This window comes from Colossoma macropomum, unplaced genomic scaffold, assembly GCF_904425465.1.
Source record: "Colossoma macropomum unplaced genomic scaffold, Colossoma_macropomum, whole genome shotgun sequence".
In the NCBI taxonomy this organism is placed as follows: domain Eukaryota; kingdom Metazoa; phylum Chordata; class Actinopteri; order Characiformes; family Serrasalmidae; genus Colossoma; species Colossoma macropomum.
The window spans coordinates 10,539,211-10,560,355 of NW_023494802.1; the positions used below are offsets into that span (position 1 = coordinate 10,539,211).

Below are 21,145 nucleotides of genomic sequence, written 5' to 3' on the forward strand. Positions count from 1 at the left end.
CTTTGCTCTTCCATAGTAGCTTCAGCCTCCCCGTCCAGAGAGCTGCAGTGCAGTTCTGCTAATACTACTAGGTAGCTAGCCAGGCTAGCTAACCTACATTCCCACTGATAGGAGCGGTTTAGCTCGCTTAACTGTAGCTACGAACTTTTGTCGCACAAAAGAAAACTGCAACTGGTTCTGTTACAAGAAAACTACAAGGACGCGCACAACTGTCTGTTTTCATTAACCCACCAGCTTTTGATTTAGGTACTCAGCTTTAAGTAGCGTGAATGTCATAATATCTTGTTTTTAGCTATGTTGCAACACGGTGCAGGAAAAGGAGCTAACCGGCTGTAACTTTAGCTAACAAACAAACAAGGCGGCTAGCGTAACGTTAAGAAGGCAGTGAACAATGAAGCCAGTTTAACCTAAGTTAGAAAACTTAAGAAGTTCTGTTGTTTTTTGGAAAAAAAAGTATAATTTAGCCAGCTATGCTTGAAAGTAAAAACGATTCCGAGTAAATGTATGTAAGCCGTTTGGTCAACTGGCAACACTTAAAGTGGCTGTTGAGAGTGCTGTGGGGTACCAGCCCTTGTGGACTCCTCACACCACCGGCGTAAAGTGCTGAATGCTAGCTTAGCTTTAGCTCCCTCAACCACACATCAGCTGACATCCTTCAGGCGAGCAGGCACAGCCAGCCATGGATCAACTCAAAGTCAAAGACAGGATCCTCGAAAACATCTCTCTCTCAGTAAAGAAGGTAAGAAGCTTCTAGAGAAGTTAGCGAGAGTGAAGAGTAACGTATTGAAGCTGATCTAACTGTTCATAGGTAGACGTTAGGGTTAAGGAGACTGTAAATATGTGGGCCTGCCCTCTTGGGCAAGACGGAGACTCGAGAATCGCCCTCGCATCTTGAGAAAAACAATGAGAATGGCACTCCGGAGCCGTTGTGTTGCTTGCTTAGTTAAACGGGGAGCTGGTTTGAGCTCTGTCACTGTTGTGTAACTCAGTTTTGTTTGTGTCAGTGTGTCATTTCTTGCTCATGTGGTTTAGATAGAGGACACTGGGAGCCGGGTTCAGCAAGGGTTCCTGGATATGGTTTAAGCCTGTAGTCTTGGACTAAACTATAATAGCACAGGTTGTCGCAAATTAAATGCGTTTTTAGGCCAGTTTAAGGATTAACATTGGTGTGACAGCACATTGGTGACAAAGACAGCCTATAGTGACTGTGGCATAGTTGCCATGAAATCTGATAAATGTGCTGTCCACGACTGTTTACATCAGTGCCAGCTAATGTAATGGCTCGAGAAAGCAGTTTAACTTTTCCGCCCAGTTTGTCGAGTTAGTGATGGTCAAAATATTTTACTTTTCTCTGGGGTCTTTCTATTTACAACTGTACCTTTGTCTGCGTTTGAAAGGTTTAGTTGATGACGACAGGTTCATTCTCTTCTATTGAAATCTGTGACCAGTGCCTGCCTCTGCCTTCCTCTCTATCATGCCAGTACTACAGTATTGTAGGTCACACGGTCATCAGGTGCTTGGAATTAGTAAAACTGCATTTTGTGCTTTCAGATATGGGAACTTTAATATTTATTCTGCAGGGGCTCCTCAAATTTAAAATCTGTGTAAGATGGGTTTAGTCTTACAGTCTCTAGGCTGATTTTTAATTTTGAATAACTTGTGTTTTTTCCAGTTTGGAAATTAGGGTGTTTAAGATGTAAGGCATGCATGAAGGGAAATCAAATAACATTGATGCAGAATATTGTTATTTCTTGCATTATGAAATGCATTAATACAACAGAGTTGTGACTTTTTTTAACGTATAGTTGCAGAGTTACTTTGCTGCTTGTGAAGACGAGACACCAGCCATTAGGAATCATGACCGCGTTCTCCAACGTTTGTGTGAACACCTGGACCATGCTCTGCTATATGGGTAGGACTGTTTGCTGTGGATTGTTATGTGTTTGCTAAGCGGCAAAAATGTAATCAATAACAATTATGTAAATATGTATGAACTTTTTACTTATTGCTCCTTTTCCTGTGGTGTTAAAGGCTGCAGGACATCTCTTCAGGTTACTGGGTCCTAGTTTTACACTTTACACGACGCGAGGCTGTCCGGCAGATAGATGAACTCCGGCACATAGCCACCAACCTTGGCCGAAGTGAGACAAAAATGATTATATTCATACTTACAGGCAGAGCTTGCCATATATTATCATGTATCCCAAACCCAAATCCTGGCTTATTTTTGGAGATGGAACATTAACTTTTAAATGCATGGGTGTTGCTTAACTGTTAACATATATTTAGGGACTTGCTGTGATTAGTGACCTGACACTGCCATGCTTAAAATGTTAAGGGTTAAGGATGTTAAGATATGTTATCGACAGCTATTTTGTTGCTTATCTTTAAAAATGAAATAGATTGAGTGGGTGGAAAGAGGTCAGAGCTACGCATCTGTGTATTAGGTATGAATATTGCTATTTTCTCTGCAGGTCGAGCATGGCTGTACCTGGCACTCAGTGAAAGCTCTTTGGAAAGCTACCTTCGTCTTTTCCAGGAGAATCAAGCACTCCTTCACAAATATTATTTCAAGTGAGTGAGATTATATTGCTTTAGTGTGATTTATCTACATGTCACAAGCATTTTGGCTGATAAGCAACACAGTCGTACGCAAACATTTTGGTGCTGCCGGTCAAATTACTTGTTTTGTTGATTTTTTTTTTTTTGTGAGAATAAATACTTTTGCACATTTTAGTGCGCAATTAGTGTGTATTTGCTGAATGTAACATAGTGGAACATTTAGTATGCCACTGTTGTCAGAAGAAAACGTCTTATCTCCAAAATGATAACTTTACAGGAGAAGGAAAAACTACTTTACTTTTTTTGTAAGTCAATGGAACCAGACTTTTTTTCCAAGTCATTTTGCGCTGTTGCTTTTCATCCATTCATCTTGAAATTTACACACAATGTAAAGGACAGCAGGCATTTTCAAATTATGTCAAAAACTGAAAAACAACAAAAATGGAGATTCAAGGTTTTCTTCCGACAGTAGCGATGCATTTTTGTATGTTACATTCAACATACAAAAAGAAATTGTGCACTACAATATGCAGAAAAATGCCAAATTTTAGTGGAGAATGTGTCGAAGTAATTTATCACATAGAAAAACAAAAAAAAATGTAACCTGTAATTTGACCAGAGGTGTTCAAACTTTTGCATACAACTCTCTATTACATTGTGATGTTTGTCCCTTATTTTTCAGAAATGCCTTGGTTTGCAGTCATGACCACCTCACACTGTTCCTTACACTCGTTTCTGGGCTGGAATTCATCCGTTTTGACCTTGAACTGGTATGGCTTTTCACTCATTTAATTAGACTAGCCATTCAAAAAAGTTTTAAATCCACTTTACATTGTTCGTCATTTCAGTAAGAAACACAATAGAAAGCAGAGATGTTCAACTCTGGACCTTCAGTCTAATTCTCCATCCTGGATTTGATTGGCTGGTAACTGATTGGCTACCTGGTGACTCCCTCATTAGCTAGATCAGAGTAAATTTCAAGTTGTGCAGAGTAGTGGGACTGGAGTTGAGAAACTATTCAGTGACATAGATGAACTGCTAATGATTACAGAATCAATGACTAGAAATTGAAACCAATATCCAGAATTGAAAACCTGTGATACAGAGAAACTCATCATCCTTGTATTTTAACTGCTGCTAGGATGTTCCATACCTGGATGTGGCGCCTTACATGCCAGAGTACTACAAACCACAGAATCTCTTGGATTTTGAGGAGAGATTGCCCAGTTCTGATAGTCTATCATTACACTCATTCACATCCCTCACCTCCACTAATCTTGAATGGGATGACAGTGCCATTGCCCCTTCAAGTGAAGGTAAGGTTTCCCACTTGACTGTCTTGTTTCCCTTTTCCTTAACCTCTGTCTTTTGTGTTCTTTCTCTTCTACTTTCACTTCTACTGTGTTTATTGTTCCCACAAGTACTGTATTTCGTCTTAAACAAGTTTATATGTTGACAGGTGTCAAAAATTCAAGTAAAACATTTAATTGTTTATTGTTGCGCTCTGAGGCTGTTAGAAGGATGAATCAATTGTGTCACGTAATGTAGATTACTCCACATTTTAGAGTTTATTTTAATTACGTTGTCCACAGCCCACCATTTTAAATCCTCTATTTCATCTGTTATCAGTCTGTTTATAGTTTCATGATGTGTAGTTCATATGCCTTATTTCATATTCAGAATTCATCACATCTCTTTTGCTTTCTCTCTTTTTTTCCTCTCCATCTGGTCATTCCTTCCTGTCTAATGTTGAGTCTTGTCCCTCCTTTTTTAGATTATGATTTTGGTGACATCTTCCCTGTGTTGCAGTCAATGCCAAGTGCAGACTGGGAAGGTGGGACATGGTTATTATCCCCCACCCCAACCTAACCCCACTCAGCTCTGTTCCCCCACCCAGCATTACTCACAGCATTACGCATGTCCATTTTACCATGGGTTCAACTAAAGAAGCATGAGGATGTCGCTTCTTTATTGTCCTTTTAAAAGGGATTAAATATACATTATGTATTTCATAGTTACGTACTTTGGTTTGGGTATTTTTGAATGTTGAGTTTACACACAAGGCTAAAGGGTTGCACAGTATATGCAGTACTGCCAAATGATAAACTGCCTGTATATTAAAAAAAACAACCCTTTCTGCTACAGAAAGCAGTGATTACAACAGTAGTTGATATACTGCGTAAATTCATGATGAGGTGCTGCATAAATGGGATGTTTGAATGAGTACCATATTCAAGGTTTTTGTTTCAAGCAGAAATAATGTGCATATACAGTAGTTGGTTATCAAATCATAAGCTATATGCCATAAAGGAGTCAAGACATTAGAAGTGTTTATGCAGGGTGTTGAACTAAACCATTCTGCAAAGCCTTTTCAGCTAAAACTCACTCTGTCTGGTGCCTGCTTTTCCTCCCTCTTAGCGGCTGTGCGTGTGTGGCGGATATGCATGTCTGTGGCCTGGGTTAAACCAACTTCTTGTTTACCTGAAAACCTCAAATTTATTAGTCAATGCACAACACTGTGCAAATGTTAGAGACCACTTTTCGCCGATTTAATTTTCAGTCATAAAGGTCATTAAGTTATCCATTTTTTTCAAGAAGTATTTCTGAGGATGTTAGATATAAGATGGCCCGCTTGCATAAGGAAGGGGAAGGTTAGTTAGTTTCCAAAACTGGAGTTCAAAAACTTCTTAAAAGATGTAGTGGAAATGGAACTCCTAATGACCGTGCAAGACCTAGTAGACCATCAAAACTGTCTAAATCAGAAAACCAGTATTTAAAGCTTTCATCTTTGAGAGAGGAGAAAATCAAGCCCCACTCTTGCTTCAGATCAGAAAAAATTCTGTTTCTGTCCATTCTTCCAGTGTGAGAGGACAACTCAAAACTATGGGTCTAAAAGGATGTGTAGCTGTCAAAAAGCTGTTACTGAGAAAATGAAATAGACAAAAAGGCAGAAAATTTGCAGATCTGCTGCTGATGTTCTTAGAACCACGGATTGTCCAAAAAATGTTTGGAAAAGTGTTTCTGCCAGATTTCTTTGAAAAGCTGAACGTGAGTCTCCCAAATAGATTAAGCTTCTGTGTAATTATCTGTTGATTATATAATTTTATCTTTTTTTTCGCATGGCTGGAAAATAATAACTTTTTACCGGAAATGAAATTAAATAAATGAAAGATGGTCTTTGATGTTTGCACAGTACTGTAACTTAAGTTTTTTTTTTGATGTTGCCTATTATGATCAATTGACATTCAAAGCACACTGAGCAGAATTAAAGGCAGTGCAGTCCTAAAAAGGAATTTTTATTTTTAGAGTAATTCTTTTTTACATTTTGCAATGTTTTTCTTTGCAGTGTGGTAAACAAGAAAGTGATGGGAAGCTGTTACAGTGTGGTTGAAACCAGGCTTTTTGCATTACTTATTTAAATGGTGCTGTCTGTCTGTCTGTCCATCTGTTTGTCTGTCTGTGGAGTTATGTCCTGACTTGGCAACAGTGTCTACCAATGCACCTGCAAGCCCTATTACTGCTGGAGCTGTGCTTAACCTGCATTTTCTCCCTGTTTTAGAGAATCCTTAAAACATAATTTTTCCTTTCTTTTACTGACAGAAGGAGACCTAACTGACCCAGTCAGTGGGCCTCGCTCCTCAGCATCTGACCCACAGACAGTGGTCAGTGACTCTGTAGTGATCAGGGCTGCAGCAGCACCAGTCAGGAGCACATCTCTGTCTCGCAGCCCAACGTTTCGACACAACCCCTTTAACGAGGACTCAGACACAAACACTTCAGCTGACGTGACTCCAGTACACACAGCCAGCCGCCATGATGGCACCACTGGAGATGATACTGAAAGTACCAGCACAGAGCTGGAGGTCATCAGGTGGGTGCTACTCTCTGTTCAGTTCAGAGAACTGCGTTACAAAGTGCTGTCCGCATTTGGTCCAAATTTTTTTATTTATTTATTTATTTTTTGGAAGCTTCACATCATAAAAGACATTATGACACATAACTGTTTTGTGGAAATGTCTTTCAGATATTGCCTGGTGCAAAAAGCAGTCTGGGCTAAAACATAGCTTAGTGTTAATTGGCAGGGCTACACAGGTGGATAAATAGATGAACATATCTTGACATCACAAAAACAAGGAGTTCAAAACAGGGTGTTTTTGCAGCTTAGTTTCCAATAAGGACTAAATGGTCTGGGTGTTAATAAAATTTCCATTTGCTGTGACACACTTTATGCCATCTTTCCTGTAGGATGGCCAGACGGAGGAAGCCGAGTAAGAAACGACGGGGGAAGGGATCAACAGACTCGGCTAGCAGTGGCCTCAACATGGCTTCTCCTGAGCCAGCAGAAACTGAGGAATCCCTTCAGATTGTGTGTGAGAGGGGCAGTGCAGAGGATGCTCCCTCCGGAGGCAGCTGGAGCCCACTGGATGGACTGGATGGCTCAGCACAAAACTCAGCACAAACACGCACAGAGCATGGGGAGGATGAGGAGGCTGAGGCTCTGTTGCGGCTGCCTGAGATGACAGACACCTCCATGGACAGCGTGGGCCAGCCGCTCCGGGATGTAATGGACAGGTTGAATGGGGCTCTGGATGGAAACAGCTGGGAGAAACAGGAGGAGGATGAAGAGGATGTGCAGGATGGTTCCACTGTAGCTAACCCTGCCGCAGCTCCTCTTCAGCATCAGCCCTTTCGAGAGGACACAGGAGGCGAGCCTCCAGACCCAAACTGCCAGCCTTTGGCCCCAAGCCCCAACTTCCTCCAGGCCGCTGCACCTCCTGCAGACTTCTACTGCTTTACCCCCAACAGTCCAGAACCTGCTGCCCAGAGTGGTGGGCACAATGACTCTGCAAGGCATGGCCAGTCGCAGGCTGTACTTGGTGGCCATGAAGATGAAAGAGAAGGAGAAGCAGCAGAGCAGGTTGCCTCCTCCCTCCTCTTAGAGGAGAAGGAGAAAGAAGCTGGTGTGGACATGATGCAGCAAAATGGTTCTACTCAAAGTAAAGCTGAAGAAGAGCAGGAAGTTGAAGGAGGCAGTCCAACAGAGAGTTCTCATCCTGCAGAGTTCAGGTCAGATTCAGGACACTGGTTATCTTTTACAGTCAGTGAGAACTGGCCTTGAATGGACTGTATTGATTAATCTATTCAGAGAAAGGTAACTGCAGAAATAAGTTTACATTTTTCTCTTCTATTTTTTTCAGGGTAGATAACAATCACCTACTGCTTCTCATGATCCATGTCTTCAGGGAGAATGAAGAGCAACTCTTTAAGGTGCACCTTAAATTCATACAACAATCTCATGATTTAAAGCTATAGTTCAGTGAGAAGAAATTTAACCATGCTCCAAATATAGTTGACCATCCAAGACATGTTTGGTATCTGGTCAAAATTTGCCCTGTTTTCAGCTCTGCAATGTATATTTTTACATTTTTATAGATTGGTATAGTTGATCATTCAGTGTCAGAAACCACCTTAGTCTGTTTGACATTACTCAACCCATACAGATTGAAGAAAATTTACAATGATTTAGGCATACAGTTTATGCAGTGCCAGTAGTGGGGTATAAACTTTCATTGTTGTAGCTGGTGTCCTTCAGACATAGAACTTGTCTTAGCTGACCTATTTACGTTTGGGGTACGGGACAAATTAGATTTTGGGCCAAACTGTGGTTTTAAAAGGCCAATACCCTACATCTTTCTTGTATTTTGCTTTTTCTTTTGCGGTCCACAATATGAATGGGTGGGGCTAAACTGCTGAATATGTGGATATATGTAAGTAAATTGGTTCTTTCAACATCACAGCAACATTAAGAAAAAAAAAAGAAACAAGGCTGTTTTTGCAGCCTAGTTTTTAAAAATGGACCCTGTGGACTGGGTAGTGACACTCATTTATTTAAAAAATTTGGTTTTCCTTGAAATGGACACTTTAAAGTCATTAACAGCATTTTGTAAGCAGAAGTTTGCATATTGGTTTATTTTCTATTCTGCGTACCAGATGGTGAGGATGAGTACCGGCCACATGGAGGGGGATCTGCAGCCGCTCTATCTGCTGCTGACAGACTGTTACATTTATCTGTTGCGCAAAGGTGAGTTTGCTGTCATGGCCTGATGCAATAAAATCAAATAAATCATTACTATGGCTTTATTAATTTGTTGTTCAAGCAGATTTTTAACATACACTTTCACCTGATTTGTGTGCTGCTGTTTTTTAGGGGCAGCAGAAAAGCCATATACTGTAGAGGAAGCTGTGTCCTACAGTGAGCTGGATTACATATCTGTGAGTGAATATCTGTCTGTGCATTTTATTTATTCAAAGCTGAATGAGCTCAGTTTGTCACTTTATCCATGATATTATATTTATATGTAGGCAATATATAGTGCAGTGTAGATGTAGCAGATTGTGGTTTGTGCTTTAGGTGGGTTTGGACCAGCAGACGGTCACTCTGGTGTGCACCAACAGAAGAAGACAGTTCCTGCTGGATACTGCAGATTGCTCACTCACTATGTGAGTCTGCGTTGTTCTTTATACTTTCATTTCTGCTTGGATTTCAATGCCTTATTGTTGAAGCTCAGACCAGTATCAAGGAAGGTATGGTGATGGAAATGTCCCAGCTGAAATAAAGCTTGTAATAAAGAATATATATGTTTTTGTTTGATAGGAAGCCAGATAATTCACTGTTATTGTTTGTTTAAATTGGAAAATGCAAAAATGATGCTGCATGTTCTTAAAACAGTGTTTTGCTAAGTCACTTGCCCTCCTCTCTGTGCTGTAGCTGGTTTCTCAGTGTGCTGAAGTCAGCCATGATAAATGGTAGTAGGGAGCCGCCTTACCCCGCTGTCCTGACTGATGCTACTATGGAGAAGTTGGCCCTCACTAAATTTGTGTGTCAGGAGTCCCACTGTGAGGTATGAGTTGATCTGCTAATATACTACAAAACATCATTGAGTTTTCTTGTGTAAGATTTGTATGAAATGGACTGGTACAGCTAGAAATCAAGTTTATACAAATTTTCCACTTCCACACATTTGGTGTCCAAATTTTTCTTCTTTAGTGCTGGAACTACATAGCTAACGTTGCTAACAAACACTAGAATAACACTAGACCCCAATAATTTACGTAATACATTCCCAAAACTCTAACCCGCTCAAAACTGCATTCAGGTTTGCATTGATGTTGCACAGATGTGGTATATGATACAGTATGATTTAACGTGAAGTATAAAAATGAAAACAAAACGTCACTGAGTAGCCAAACAGGAGAAGCCATTTTAGATGATAGGTGTCGTGTCGATTTCCACCTCCCCTGCAGAATCCAGCTCCTCTTTGCCTGCATGCACATCTAACATTTTCTGTTTCTCTTTATAAACATATGTCTTCAGTTAGAAAATTCTGCATACGTCATCTCAGTAGTGGACATGCTCAGGCCTATTGCACAAAAGTCCCCATGTGAGACTCTCCCCGCTCTCCATCATGTTGGTCATGATTCACAAAAGGCAGTTTTCATGGTGCCCGTCAATCAGCTGTCTCTCAAAGATCTTCAGCATCTTGTCCTCATAGGCGGGATCAAAGTTCAGTTCTCTAGACCAGGAGCTCCTCACAGCAGTAACTTAACTTTTGCAATCTATAATAATGAGCTAAACAACACATGAGAAAAAACATTATACATAATAAATGTGGCGAACATGTTAGCTGACACACTGGCTCATTATGTTTCTAGTAATGACAGACAAACACTAAAAGAAAACAATTACAACAGTTGGTAGCAACTTTAGTTGCTATGTCTGTTTCCATGAGTGGAATAATATAAACTAAACCAAGACCTCTCAAACAACACATTCTGCATCTTCATTTTACCATAGTGTCATTCTCAAAATTCCACAGACACATATAATTGCAGCTTATTAGTGTCACATTGAGAAGAGTTTATAGATAAATTGTTGGCTAAATTTACCTTTCTGATATAATTAGAAACAGTGTTTCCTAACTTTTGGGCCACACATGCCAGCTAGCAGATTCCTCATGTGCTCACACACACATACAGCTTCAGCAGAGATAACAGACTCACTAACACATTATCTTTTAGACGTACACAGATAAACACAAGAAACGCTCCAGTAGTGCAGAAACTACAGGACTCGGTTATCAGGTTATGCTCTTAATCTACCCTGAAATAAATGAAAGCCAGTACAACTTTAACAGATTTTCATGACAAAGTAAATATCATTTTACCTATACTGCAACTGTTCAGCTGTCTCTCAGGCCTAATATATTACCCTTTCCTTAATGTTGTCTTATTTGATGGGAGAAAGGGAATTCGCAAAGTAATGCAAACGTTGTGACTCAACGAGCTCTACACTCATGTCCATAACGGCAAAAGAAAACAAGCTTTACACTCACACCAAAACAGCAGACCACCTCGCATTGAAACTGCAGGCTAACGAATAAACTGCAGACCAAAATAAGTTTACGGCTCTGCCAAAGTAGCAAACTGAACAAAAAATAAATCTTATGCTCATGACAACCTCATGTCTTCCCTCGACCTCCCATTGCCAGGCCACTGCGTCCTTATTACTAAAATTAAATTAAACCTATCTTAGGCCAGTTGGTCATGGAAACACACATCCTGGAATTGCTTGCCCTTTTAAACCAGGCTTTGAAAATGGGCTTTGCAACCAAGCTTGGAGAGCACCCGCAAATGTCTTCCCCAACACAAATTTGGTCAAAGCAGTTATACACCGATCAGGCATTACATTATGACCACCTCCTTGTTTCTACGCTCATTGTCCATTTTATCAGATCCACTTACTATATAGGTGCACATTGTAGTTCTACAATTACAGACTGTAGTCCATCTGTTTCTCTGCATACTTTGTTAGCCCCCTTTTACCCTGTTCTTCAGTGGTCAGGACCCCCATGGACCCTCACAGAGCAGGTACTATTTGGGTGGTGGATCATTCTCAGCACTGCAGTAACACTGACGTGGTGGTGATGTGTTAGTGTGTGTTGTGCTGGTCTGAGTGGATCAGACACAGCAGTGCTGCTGGAGTTTTTAAACACCTCAGTGTCACTGCTGGACTGAGAATAGTCCACCAACCAAAAATATTCAGCCAGCAGCGTCCTGTGTTCAGCGTCCTGTGACCACTGATGAAGGACTAGAGGATGACCAACACAAACTGTGCAGCAGCAGATGAGCTATCGTTTCTGACTACATCTACAAGATGGACTGACAAGGTAGGAGTGTCTAATAGAGTGGACAGTGAGTGGACACAGTGTTTAAAAACCCCAGCAGCACTGCTGTGTCTGATCCACTCGTACCAGCACAACACACACTAACTGTAGTGCTGAGAATGATCCACCACCCAAATAGTACCTGCTCTGTGTCACAAAGTGCACCTATATAGTAAGTGGAGCTGATAAAATGGACAATGAGCGTGGTCATAATGTTATGCCTGATCGGTGTAGTTTTATGTAAATTATGTGTAAAATAGACAGTCTACATATATAGTTGCTGGTTCATAATTAAACAAAACTATTTTTATGCAGACTTGGACTGTTTCAGAAATATAACTGAACACAGTGCCATTAGTGATACTCAGTCATCAAAGATAGTGTCCCTCACATGCATCATCATGACGTCAACAAGAGTCACTTTCAGACAGGGCCCAAAGGTCTTGAAGGTTCCTAAATGATCACTTTTCGTCCAGTTATATAATGAATAATACCCAGTTCCAGCTCGTGTACCATTGGCTGCTGTCATTTCTGGACAGATAGATTGGAGATAGGCATAAAGTCTATATCTCGCGTCACAGCGTCTTTCTCAAGGAACAATTTCACAGGCCTCACAGAGACCTAAAAGCCAAAGAACTGTTATTCCTTGGTGTAAGACATGTATTCTTAAGCAAAATATTCTATGTAAACATAACTCAGATTTGATTATGAGAGATAAACTTCATCTCCTCAATAGCATCCATATGCTTGTGTGATATGCATGCATGCAAAAGCGATTTGCACAACACCTGTTGTCTGCAATGACTTCAGATGCATTGATGATGGTTTGTTTATTTTGATAGTTTACTGTAAGCCATACTGTGTTCTAGACCACAACGACAAGTGTGTGCGACCTTAATGAAGAACTAGATGCAGTTTGAGCGGGTTGTTAGGAGTGTTGGCTGTGTATTTACAAAAATGATTTGGGTAACTATTGACTTCTAGTGTTTGTTGGACTCGTGGCTCCAGCGCTACCCTTGGGGCCCACCAGACAGTCCATATTTTTGCTCTTTCCCAGTTCCCAACACACCTAAACAAAGCCAAAAAGAACATTCAGTACAGATGTACTAGGAGCCAAGTTAAGGAAATGTCGCCTGTCTCTAGTATTATCATGAGAACCTGCCTGTCTGTAGATAGTGTCTAGTGTTCAGGTCTCCTCGTTCCTGCACTGGAGATATGCTGTCTGAATGTGTGCAGGTGTCGGAGGTCAGTATCCGTCTGTATTCCCTGGTTCACTGGGAGGACCCCATGGATGTGTCTTTGGGCTCTGCAACCTCCCCATCAGGCTCAGGAATATCACGTAGCACCAAGGAGGGTGCTCTTCTATACCGTGCAGGGACTTCTTATCTGGGGAAGGAGCTGTGGAAGAGCTGTTATCTTGTGCTTAGGTACAGGAGAAACACCAAGTCGCCGATGTTCAATATAAGTTGCCTAGACTGTGTTCTGGTGCACTTTTTAGAATATACTGACATTTAAACTCATCTTAGTATCTGGTTACCTAATCTTGTATTCCAAGAAGGCAGAGGTGGTTTGTAATTTAGAAAAAAAAATAAACAAATTGTGTAGCATCTTATCATTTTTTTTGTTTTAAACTGTAGAATCACAGAGAATGTGGGAACACAAACAGTAGTATCTCATTTTGAGCAAAATGGCAATATCTAAGTAGAGCTAGAGCAAACAAGCGGTCATGTACTGCGCACAGTAAACACTATGACTTGCAAATGACCTCATGGCACAGTCACCAAGATTACTTAGCTTTATTTCAACACTGTGCAATTCACACAGCCCTTGTATCGTGCAATGTTAAACATTCAGTGTTTGGACATATAATTCAATGCAATATGAAGTATTTTTTGTTGGTATATTTGGATATTGCTTGTCTAAATGTACAGATATTCAAGTAGCAAAAAAAGGATCAGTAAAAGATGCTAAAAGAATTGATGAATATGACTTGGTGCCTGCTGAACATAAGATCACAGTATACCAGAGTATTTGGTCATATATTTGTGCATTTTAGATATATCATGTATTTATGTATAAAGTTTACATTTTTATGTGTTTTTTTTCTTTGTATGTGACTCGTATATCGGACTCTTCAGTAATGGCATCCTCTACCAGTATGCTGAGAGGACTGATGTTACTCCGTTGATGTCAATTACCATGGGGTAAGCACTCAATCCTGAGACAATAGCTTTTTCTTTTTTCACCAGATTACAGTTTGGTGTCTTTTATGAATTGAATTCAAGTGTTAATACAAACCAAACCCTATCCTAGTGAACAGCCTTTAATATCTGAGTGACCCACATTGTGTAAACCTATCAAATTAGCAGTCATGATCTGAGAGCTCAGAGCTTATAAAGGGCATAATGAAATGAACTAGAATAAAATACATAATGATAATAATAATAATAATAGACTGTGCTGTCACTGGATGTTGGTGATAAAACTGTTCTCTCTATGCAAACTGCATGTTCAGGTTTATGTGAACCCTGCATTAAACATAAAGAAAAATAATGTTATTGAATTAGGAGAAGTAATAAATACATTATAATTAAGCTTATTCTGTTCAGCCATATAGCTATAACAAAATGCAGAGCATCATGCATGGAAAAAAATCTTTCTACAAAACTACATGATACAGTGTATTTAATTGCAATTAATAATTTTAATTGCTTGACATCTCTAGTATTTATACTGGTGAACACTTGTGTAAAGCTGTGAAAATGATCACTTGTACACTCACCTACATGTCCTGTATTATAGGGTCAGATTTAGTGCTGGTTTGGTCAGTATAATCTTATATGGCTTATATTCATAGACTTCAAAATGTTCAGTTAAATGACGCTTTGCTTACTGGAATAATTCTTATTCAAAGTCTTATGTTAATATTTTCATGAGTTTAGAGCATTAGACCATTAATATTCTCAGAAAATAGTGTTTTTTTTTTCTTCATGTTACAGACATTAGTTCATTTTAATGAAACAAGATATTTCAGAGCAAAGTTCATGGTTTAATTGATGGGTCCCTCCTTACATGCTACTCCTACGAGTGCTTGAATTATGCCCTGCATTCACTTTAGGTGTCAATTATGTATAGAATGCAGTTTGATTAAGCTAGTTCAGCACACTTAATTTGAAATGTTTAATTCACACACCCCTTTAGTGACGTTTAAAACGGCTTACAATGATACCCAATTTAAAGCAGTCATTCCATCTAATGTGTAAGCCTAAATATGGAAGTATATGACATGTAAAGTCAAAACAAAGGCATTGTTTCATATAAGAATATCAGAGAAACCTTAAAATATAGCATACTATGCTAATTATTATGTTAAATGCATGTATATGGATATATTTTTTCTTTGTGAATGCGAACTGTAGGGGTGAGCACTGTGGAGGCTGCAGGCGCTCAAACAGCACAGAAAGGCCACACGCGTTTCAGGTGATTCTAACAGCACGTCCTCCTCTGGAGCTGAGTGCTGAGAATGAGCTGGACATGGCAGACTGGATGCAGCTCATCTGTCAGGCTGTGTCCAAAGGGGTGAGTCCGACCTTGGCACTGCACAGCACTGCTCTCTGGCCTGTGCTGCTGTTTTTCTAGAAGCATTACTGCTGCATAGCACAAAACCCCACTATTATTCAAAGTAGGAATAACACTGTTTATTTTACAGCATTGGCAATATCAATATTCCACACAAGGCTGGTTATGTGTGGTTATGTGTCCTAACTAGACATAAGCTGTAGTCTGTCCTCCTACGCTATTTGCATTTGAACAAAAGGCATTTGTATTCTAAGCTCAGCAGAGTTGGATCAGGTATAGATTTGTTTATTTACAATATATAGATACTTTTCTAATGCTTGTGTTTTGTTTTGTTTTTTATCTTTTTATCCCTCAGGTGATTCCACAGGGAGTAGCACCCACGCCTTGTATCCCATGCTGCCTTGTTCTTACAGACAAGAAGCTGTTGACATGTCATCAGGATTGCCAGACCAGTTTTTTCCGTTCACTTGGTGGTGCTGACATCAGTGACGTCACAGCGGTTTGCCTCGAGGAGGATAAAGAGTATTGTGTCATCGTAAGAGCAAACATCCTTTTAGACCATTTGCTTGTCAAGGCCTTTTAAAGTGCTAAAGTTATGAAATAAAAGGTCACTATAGCAGTGAATCCTGATAAACCAACCTGTTACTGGTGGCCTTATGTTGTATTTTGTTCATATTTATATGTGTTAATTATTAACCCCAGTTAACTATAGATTCATAAATTCAAGCTTGAATTACTCTCCTCGAATTGCTTCCTTTCTACCATCCATCTGTAGGAGTTTGCAGCCGACCGGGCTCATTTCCTGCCTCCTTGGGTCCTGTATTTTAGTGGTTGTGGGGAGAGGGATCGGCTCCTGGAAGAACTTGACATTCTGTGGACATCTGTTTTCCAGGTATGAATGTCAGGAAAGGTATGATGGTACTTCATGAACTAATGCTGTGTTTGTTTTGTTTTGTTTTTTTTGGCTTTATAGCGGTTAATCTTGAATAGCCTTAATTTGACAGAGAAAGACGATCACCTTATTTTTATTACATTAAGCAATTAGGACTGATGTGAAAATTTAGCACCAATTCACATAACTGATAAAATTGGCAGATATGTTTTATTTTTACTATATTTACTATCCTTTCTCTTCATGTGTGGTTTTTTGTCCTATAGGATGTTCTCTGAAGATAAGGTTTAGATGCATTTTACATGTTCTTGCTATTAACTATGACAGTGTTTTTGGACAAGTTTACTAGTTTAGCCTGTATTCCTGTAAAAGATTGGCGTAAGCACACCAAACCGTTTGAAATCCTAACAAATGAGTGCAGTCTAGCTTTTTTTTAAACTTCTAGCATTTTTTAAAACTTTAAAGATGAGTTGTCTTTTTCTATTTTTTTTTAAATGTCTGTGTAGTTCAGTCGTTCAGATGTAAACATTCAGCGTGGTTTGACCGGAGATGGTGCATCGTAGACATACTTACTAAGATTTCTTTACAGTGCTGCTTAAAGGAACCAAGGGTCAGAACGTCTATAACACAAATTTAGCCATTTTAAGTATTATCTGAACCAGTGCAATGTCTACAAATATAGCCATTTTAATTACTATCCAACATGATCCACACCTAGATAGTTAACCTAGATCCACATTCTTTTATATATGTTATGGTGGTAATGGTACAATAGCAGTAAATCTGAAAAAAGTTTTCTTTGGGTACTAATTTGCCTGCATGTACTTTTCCATACAGAATATATTTTACAGTATGTTTTAGGCCAAAACCTTCTCTTAGAACTATCGTAAAACAAGCTCCCAAGCATCAAGCAAAATATTGGTAACCATTTCTCATAATAGCTTTCTGTGTTTAGAGGCATTAAGCGTTTCAGAAAACTGGTTCTTGTCAAGTAACTGTCAAGTCCTTTAAAAAAAAAATGGCCTAGATTTAGCACTGCATTTCCAGTGTAAGCAGGCTAACAGGCTTTTGTCTGAACTAATAACCTCAATCCCTTAATTGTGTCTTCTCCCTTTCTTCCTTTAAGGTGTGTCTACCTCGTAAGACTGTGTCAGACATGTCAGTCCAGAAGAGGTGCAAGGAGGCGCTGGAGCTAATGAGGAGTGCCTGGCAGAGAAGTGACAGTCTGCACCGAGGCAGATCCCAGAGAGAGCCCTGGTGCTGAGAGCCCATCACTCACTCTAAAGGAACACAATATAGGACACAACAGGGCCTTCACTAATACTCCCACTATTAACATAGGTATGAACAGCAGGCTTCGTGTTTGACAGGAACAAACCTTGTTCACCAGTGAGCTGACATTGACAAATCCATGACAAGGATCAAAATCGAAGAGAAAATGTTGGGAGCATGGGAAAAACTTCAGTAATATTGTGCTGATCCTGCGGTATCATTTTGTTTACACCTGCTTTGCCTTGCACAAATATTTAATGAAAGGACTTGCAGAATACTAAACCTTACACTTTCAGAAATGGAGAGGACAAACAAATGAAATACAGAAAACCCCTCAATGCGCTGTCAACACTGTGCACACAGTTATTGGCTCAACAAAGAGAAACCCAAAACCTGCATCACAAATGTACAGAATGTGTACAGTGTAAATACACAGTAATTGAATGCCTATACTGTTCATATTATGTTCCTGCTTGTAAAAGTCTTTCTATTGATGAATACCTCACTAAAATCCATATTATGTATACAGAGGTACTTGTTGCTGATGGACTTGAGTGAAGAAAGTTTACTGTCTTGACTGTTACAGCAACGTTCGGTCCAGTTGTTTAAAATTATTTTCTGGCTGCTAGAGGAAGGTTACGGTTATTGATACTGAATGTACGAGTCAAGCCAGCTTGCCAAATTCAGCCTGTGTGGAGATGAAGAGAACAAAGAGAGGGAGCAGTTTATAAACTAACGTTTGCTTGCGCCATAATGCAAGATTGCACTTTTTTTTTTTATTAAGCTGTACTGATTTTATTAATGGGATGAATGTGATTGCTATGGGATAGTGGCTAAGAGCATTATAATTAGGCTGTTTAGATATTTAGGTTGTCTGGCTGTCTGAAACTGTTCTGATAATTTTTTACATTCATTTTTTCTGTTGTTTTAAACCAATTGGTCATGTTATGCAGGTGCATTCTTAAAACAAAATTTGGAGTGTTTTTAAGTCCTTATTCACTACCAGATAGTGAGGCATCCTAAAAAAACCTTTATGTACCTTAAACAGATGTTAGTGGTATGTAATTATACACCCAGCCCATCCACAGTGTATTGGCACTGACAGCAGACCTATAATGTGAATATTTCTGTGCACAGTATTGCATACTTTTATTTTGTTCGTTTACCTTGTCTTTTGGCTGTACACTTGCAGGCACATCTTCTCTTTGTTGTAAAGAGGAGCACATCAGTTTTATTTACAATTTTATCTTGTTTATGTTCTATCAGGGAAATTCCACCAGTTTTTCAAAATGTTTGCATAATTAAGTCACTGAGACATTAAGATGTAAACAAATTGAGTGGTTTGATGTGGAATGTTCTTACAGACTTATAGAGTCAGAATTGTTCACAGTGGTGGTGATAGGAACCAGACATCTGGAGAGTTTACTGCCTCGCAAAGCTTAATCACAAAAAATCACAGCATGAAATGCTTACGAACATGCTGCCTGTTGTCTGAGACATTGTTCTATGATATGTTTTGGCTACATTTTTTTTTTTTTCTTTCAAACACATTCATGGTAAGGTACATTACATATAAAAACACAGGACACATGTAGGTAAAATGGTGCTATAAACATTGTGATCCCTGGTTCATATCAATACCACTGTAAAGAAATCTGGGTCAGTAAGTTTCTCTACAATGAACCTTTTCACACAAAACACTCTAAATGACTTTGTTTATATCTTAGGTATTGAATTATGCAGACATTTTGAAATATCTATGGAATTACCTATTTGAGCCTCTGCTCCTGTATTGACTAATCTGGTCTGATTTTGAGACTGACAGATATTATTCTTGTTTTTTTAGGGTTGTTGTTTTAGTTTGACTTTTACATACATAGGCCTTCTGTTTCATCTATGCGCAATTAATAGCCTATGCTGGGCCCCATTGAACCAGTTTGATTCTTGATTTTGCACTTGAGTACATTATGGTATACTGTCTCAACATTGTCCTCAAATATTAGTTTATCTATATTTGCGGACAGTGTTTTCGCTCTTATTCTTCACCTATTCATGCCATAAGAACAGTGTTTAGCTTCTTGGGTTACGAATGAAAATAATGAACATTTTCCACGCGTTTTTGTTGCAGTTACATTGTCAGGCATTTCCTTTTTTTAGATGAAATGCACAACCATTCTGTGATTCTAGCTTACTGTTAGGCGGAGTGCACACTAGAAATTCCTCCAGTGGTCAAATGTTCAGTGGTTTAAAAGAAAGTTTACTTGAGTACATTTTGGAAAATGTTTGCTAGCCTGTTATGACTATGATGGAAATGGTGTTGAAGTTTGTTCAAATTAACCGTGATGGACTTGTGTATTTGGACATTGCTGGGCAATGATGGATTACATTTGGCACATTAAAATCGTACAGAAGCATTTTACATGTATTTTAATGTATATGTACATATTCTTTGTTTTGTATTTAGTTGCTTTTTTATTTATATCTGATGACGATGTCAAAAAAGAAGTAATTCAGTCTAACACTTACTTTCCCTAAACACTGCATGTGCTGATTTATCTTTTAATGTTCATACCTTCTTTTCGTAAATAATAAATAAACAAATCTCAAATATATCCATAGACTCATTGATGGACAGTATTTGATTCAGTGATGTAGAATTTGCAGTGTTTTCAGACACAGCAGGACTATATATTTTTTTATTACTTTGAGTTATGTATTAAAAGTAACAAAAATATTATATATATATATATATATATATATATATATATATATATATATATATATATATATATATATATATATATATATATGACACACAGTGGCAAGCCATGACCATTAGAGCCAGGCCTTCAATTTGTGCCATAAATATCAAAAACCTACCTCAACGATAATCCTAATTTCTGGTAGGGTCCCTATAGAATTTTAGTAGTTTGTCAGCACTCAGCTAATGGCGATTCGCTCGAACAGTTCCTGATGAGGCTGAAGTCAGCTTCTTGATCAAATTTTCCGCTCCACCTCAGACGGTCCAGCAGGTACATTCTGCCGCATTTGGGCAGCAGAATCTTAACTGCAGCAGTGTTTACGGTGGAGCAGAAAATTAGTTGGCACTACAATGTAACTGCTGCACTGTTTCAAATGGGTTGGAAACTTTAAAAAACACATCTGAAGCTTCTAAAAGACATTGCATATTTTATTTGAAGCTTGTTACGCATATATTAGCTTACAGTTTACCTTGCAGCAGTTTCACAGTGAATCTTTCAGTACAGAGCTCTGCTATATAGCTGCTGCAACTTTTTCTATTTATAACAATCATATTCACAGTTATGTATCTAAGACTTCCACAAAGCTTAGAGTGACGTGTTATGAAATTAGTCACTGGAAATCAAAACGTGATTGATTGATTGATTCCTTTGACACATCATAATCCAACACATTAGGCCTTTTCTTCACCTCCTGAAGTAGCAAGCCTTATTGGCCTGGAAGTTACATCATGTCATCATTTCTTTATATTAAGCAAAGGAGTAAGAACTTCAGGAGTAAGAACTGCTCTAATAAACACATTACTTTCTTTAAGAAAAAGAAAATTCTGCCTCGAGGGACATCATTTTGGAGTTCT

General features: G+C 39.0%; 1 protein-coding gene across 3 annotated transcripts; it reads left to right on the top strand.

Annotated features, from left to right (window-relative positions):
* The first annotated feature begins 74 nt into the window (after positions 1 to 74).
* Positions 75 to 19,943, top strand: plekhm2 (pleckstrin homology domain containing, family M (with RUN domain) member 2). 3 transcript variants are annotated; one of them, XM_036591424.1, is made up of 20 exons: positions 75 to 739; positions 1,806 to 1,912; positions 2,032 to 2,141; positions 2,475 to 2,574; positions 3,245 to 3,332; positions 3,704 to 3,878; positions 4,337 to 4,396; positions 6,163 to 6,433; positions 6,808 to 7,629; positions 7,761 to 7,830; positions 8,554 to 8,644; positions 8,771 to 8,835; positions 8,975 to 9,063; positions 9,332 to 9,464; positions 13,023 to 13,213; positions 13,925 to 13,990; positions 15,206 to 15,365; positions 15,721 to 15,900; positions 16,141 to 16,257; positions 17,384 to 19,943. In XM_036591424.1, the coding sequence occupies exons 1-20, from the start codon at positions 680 to 682 to the stop codon at positions 17,519 to 17,521; spliced, it is 3,093 nt and encodes a 1,030-aa protein (XP_036447317.1). In that variant the 5' UTR covers positions 75 to 679; the 3' UTR covers positions 17,522 to 19,943. The 3 variants fall into 3 exon arrangements, with proteins under 3 accessions (XP_036447317.1, XP_036447318.1, XP_036447320.1); XM_036591425.1 differs by having other exon boundaries at positions 6,166 to 6,433; XM_036591427.1 differs by lacking the exon at positions 4,337 to 4,396.
* The last annotated feature ends 1,202 nt before the right edge of the window (positions 19,944 to 21,145 follow it).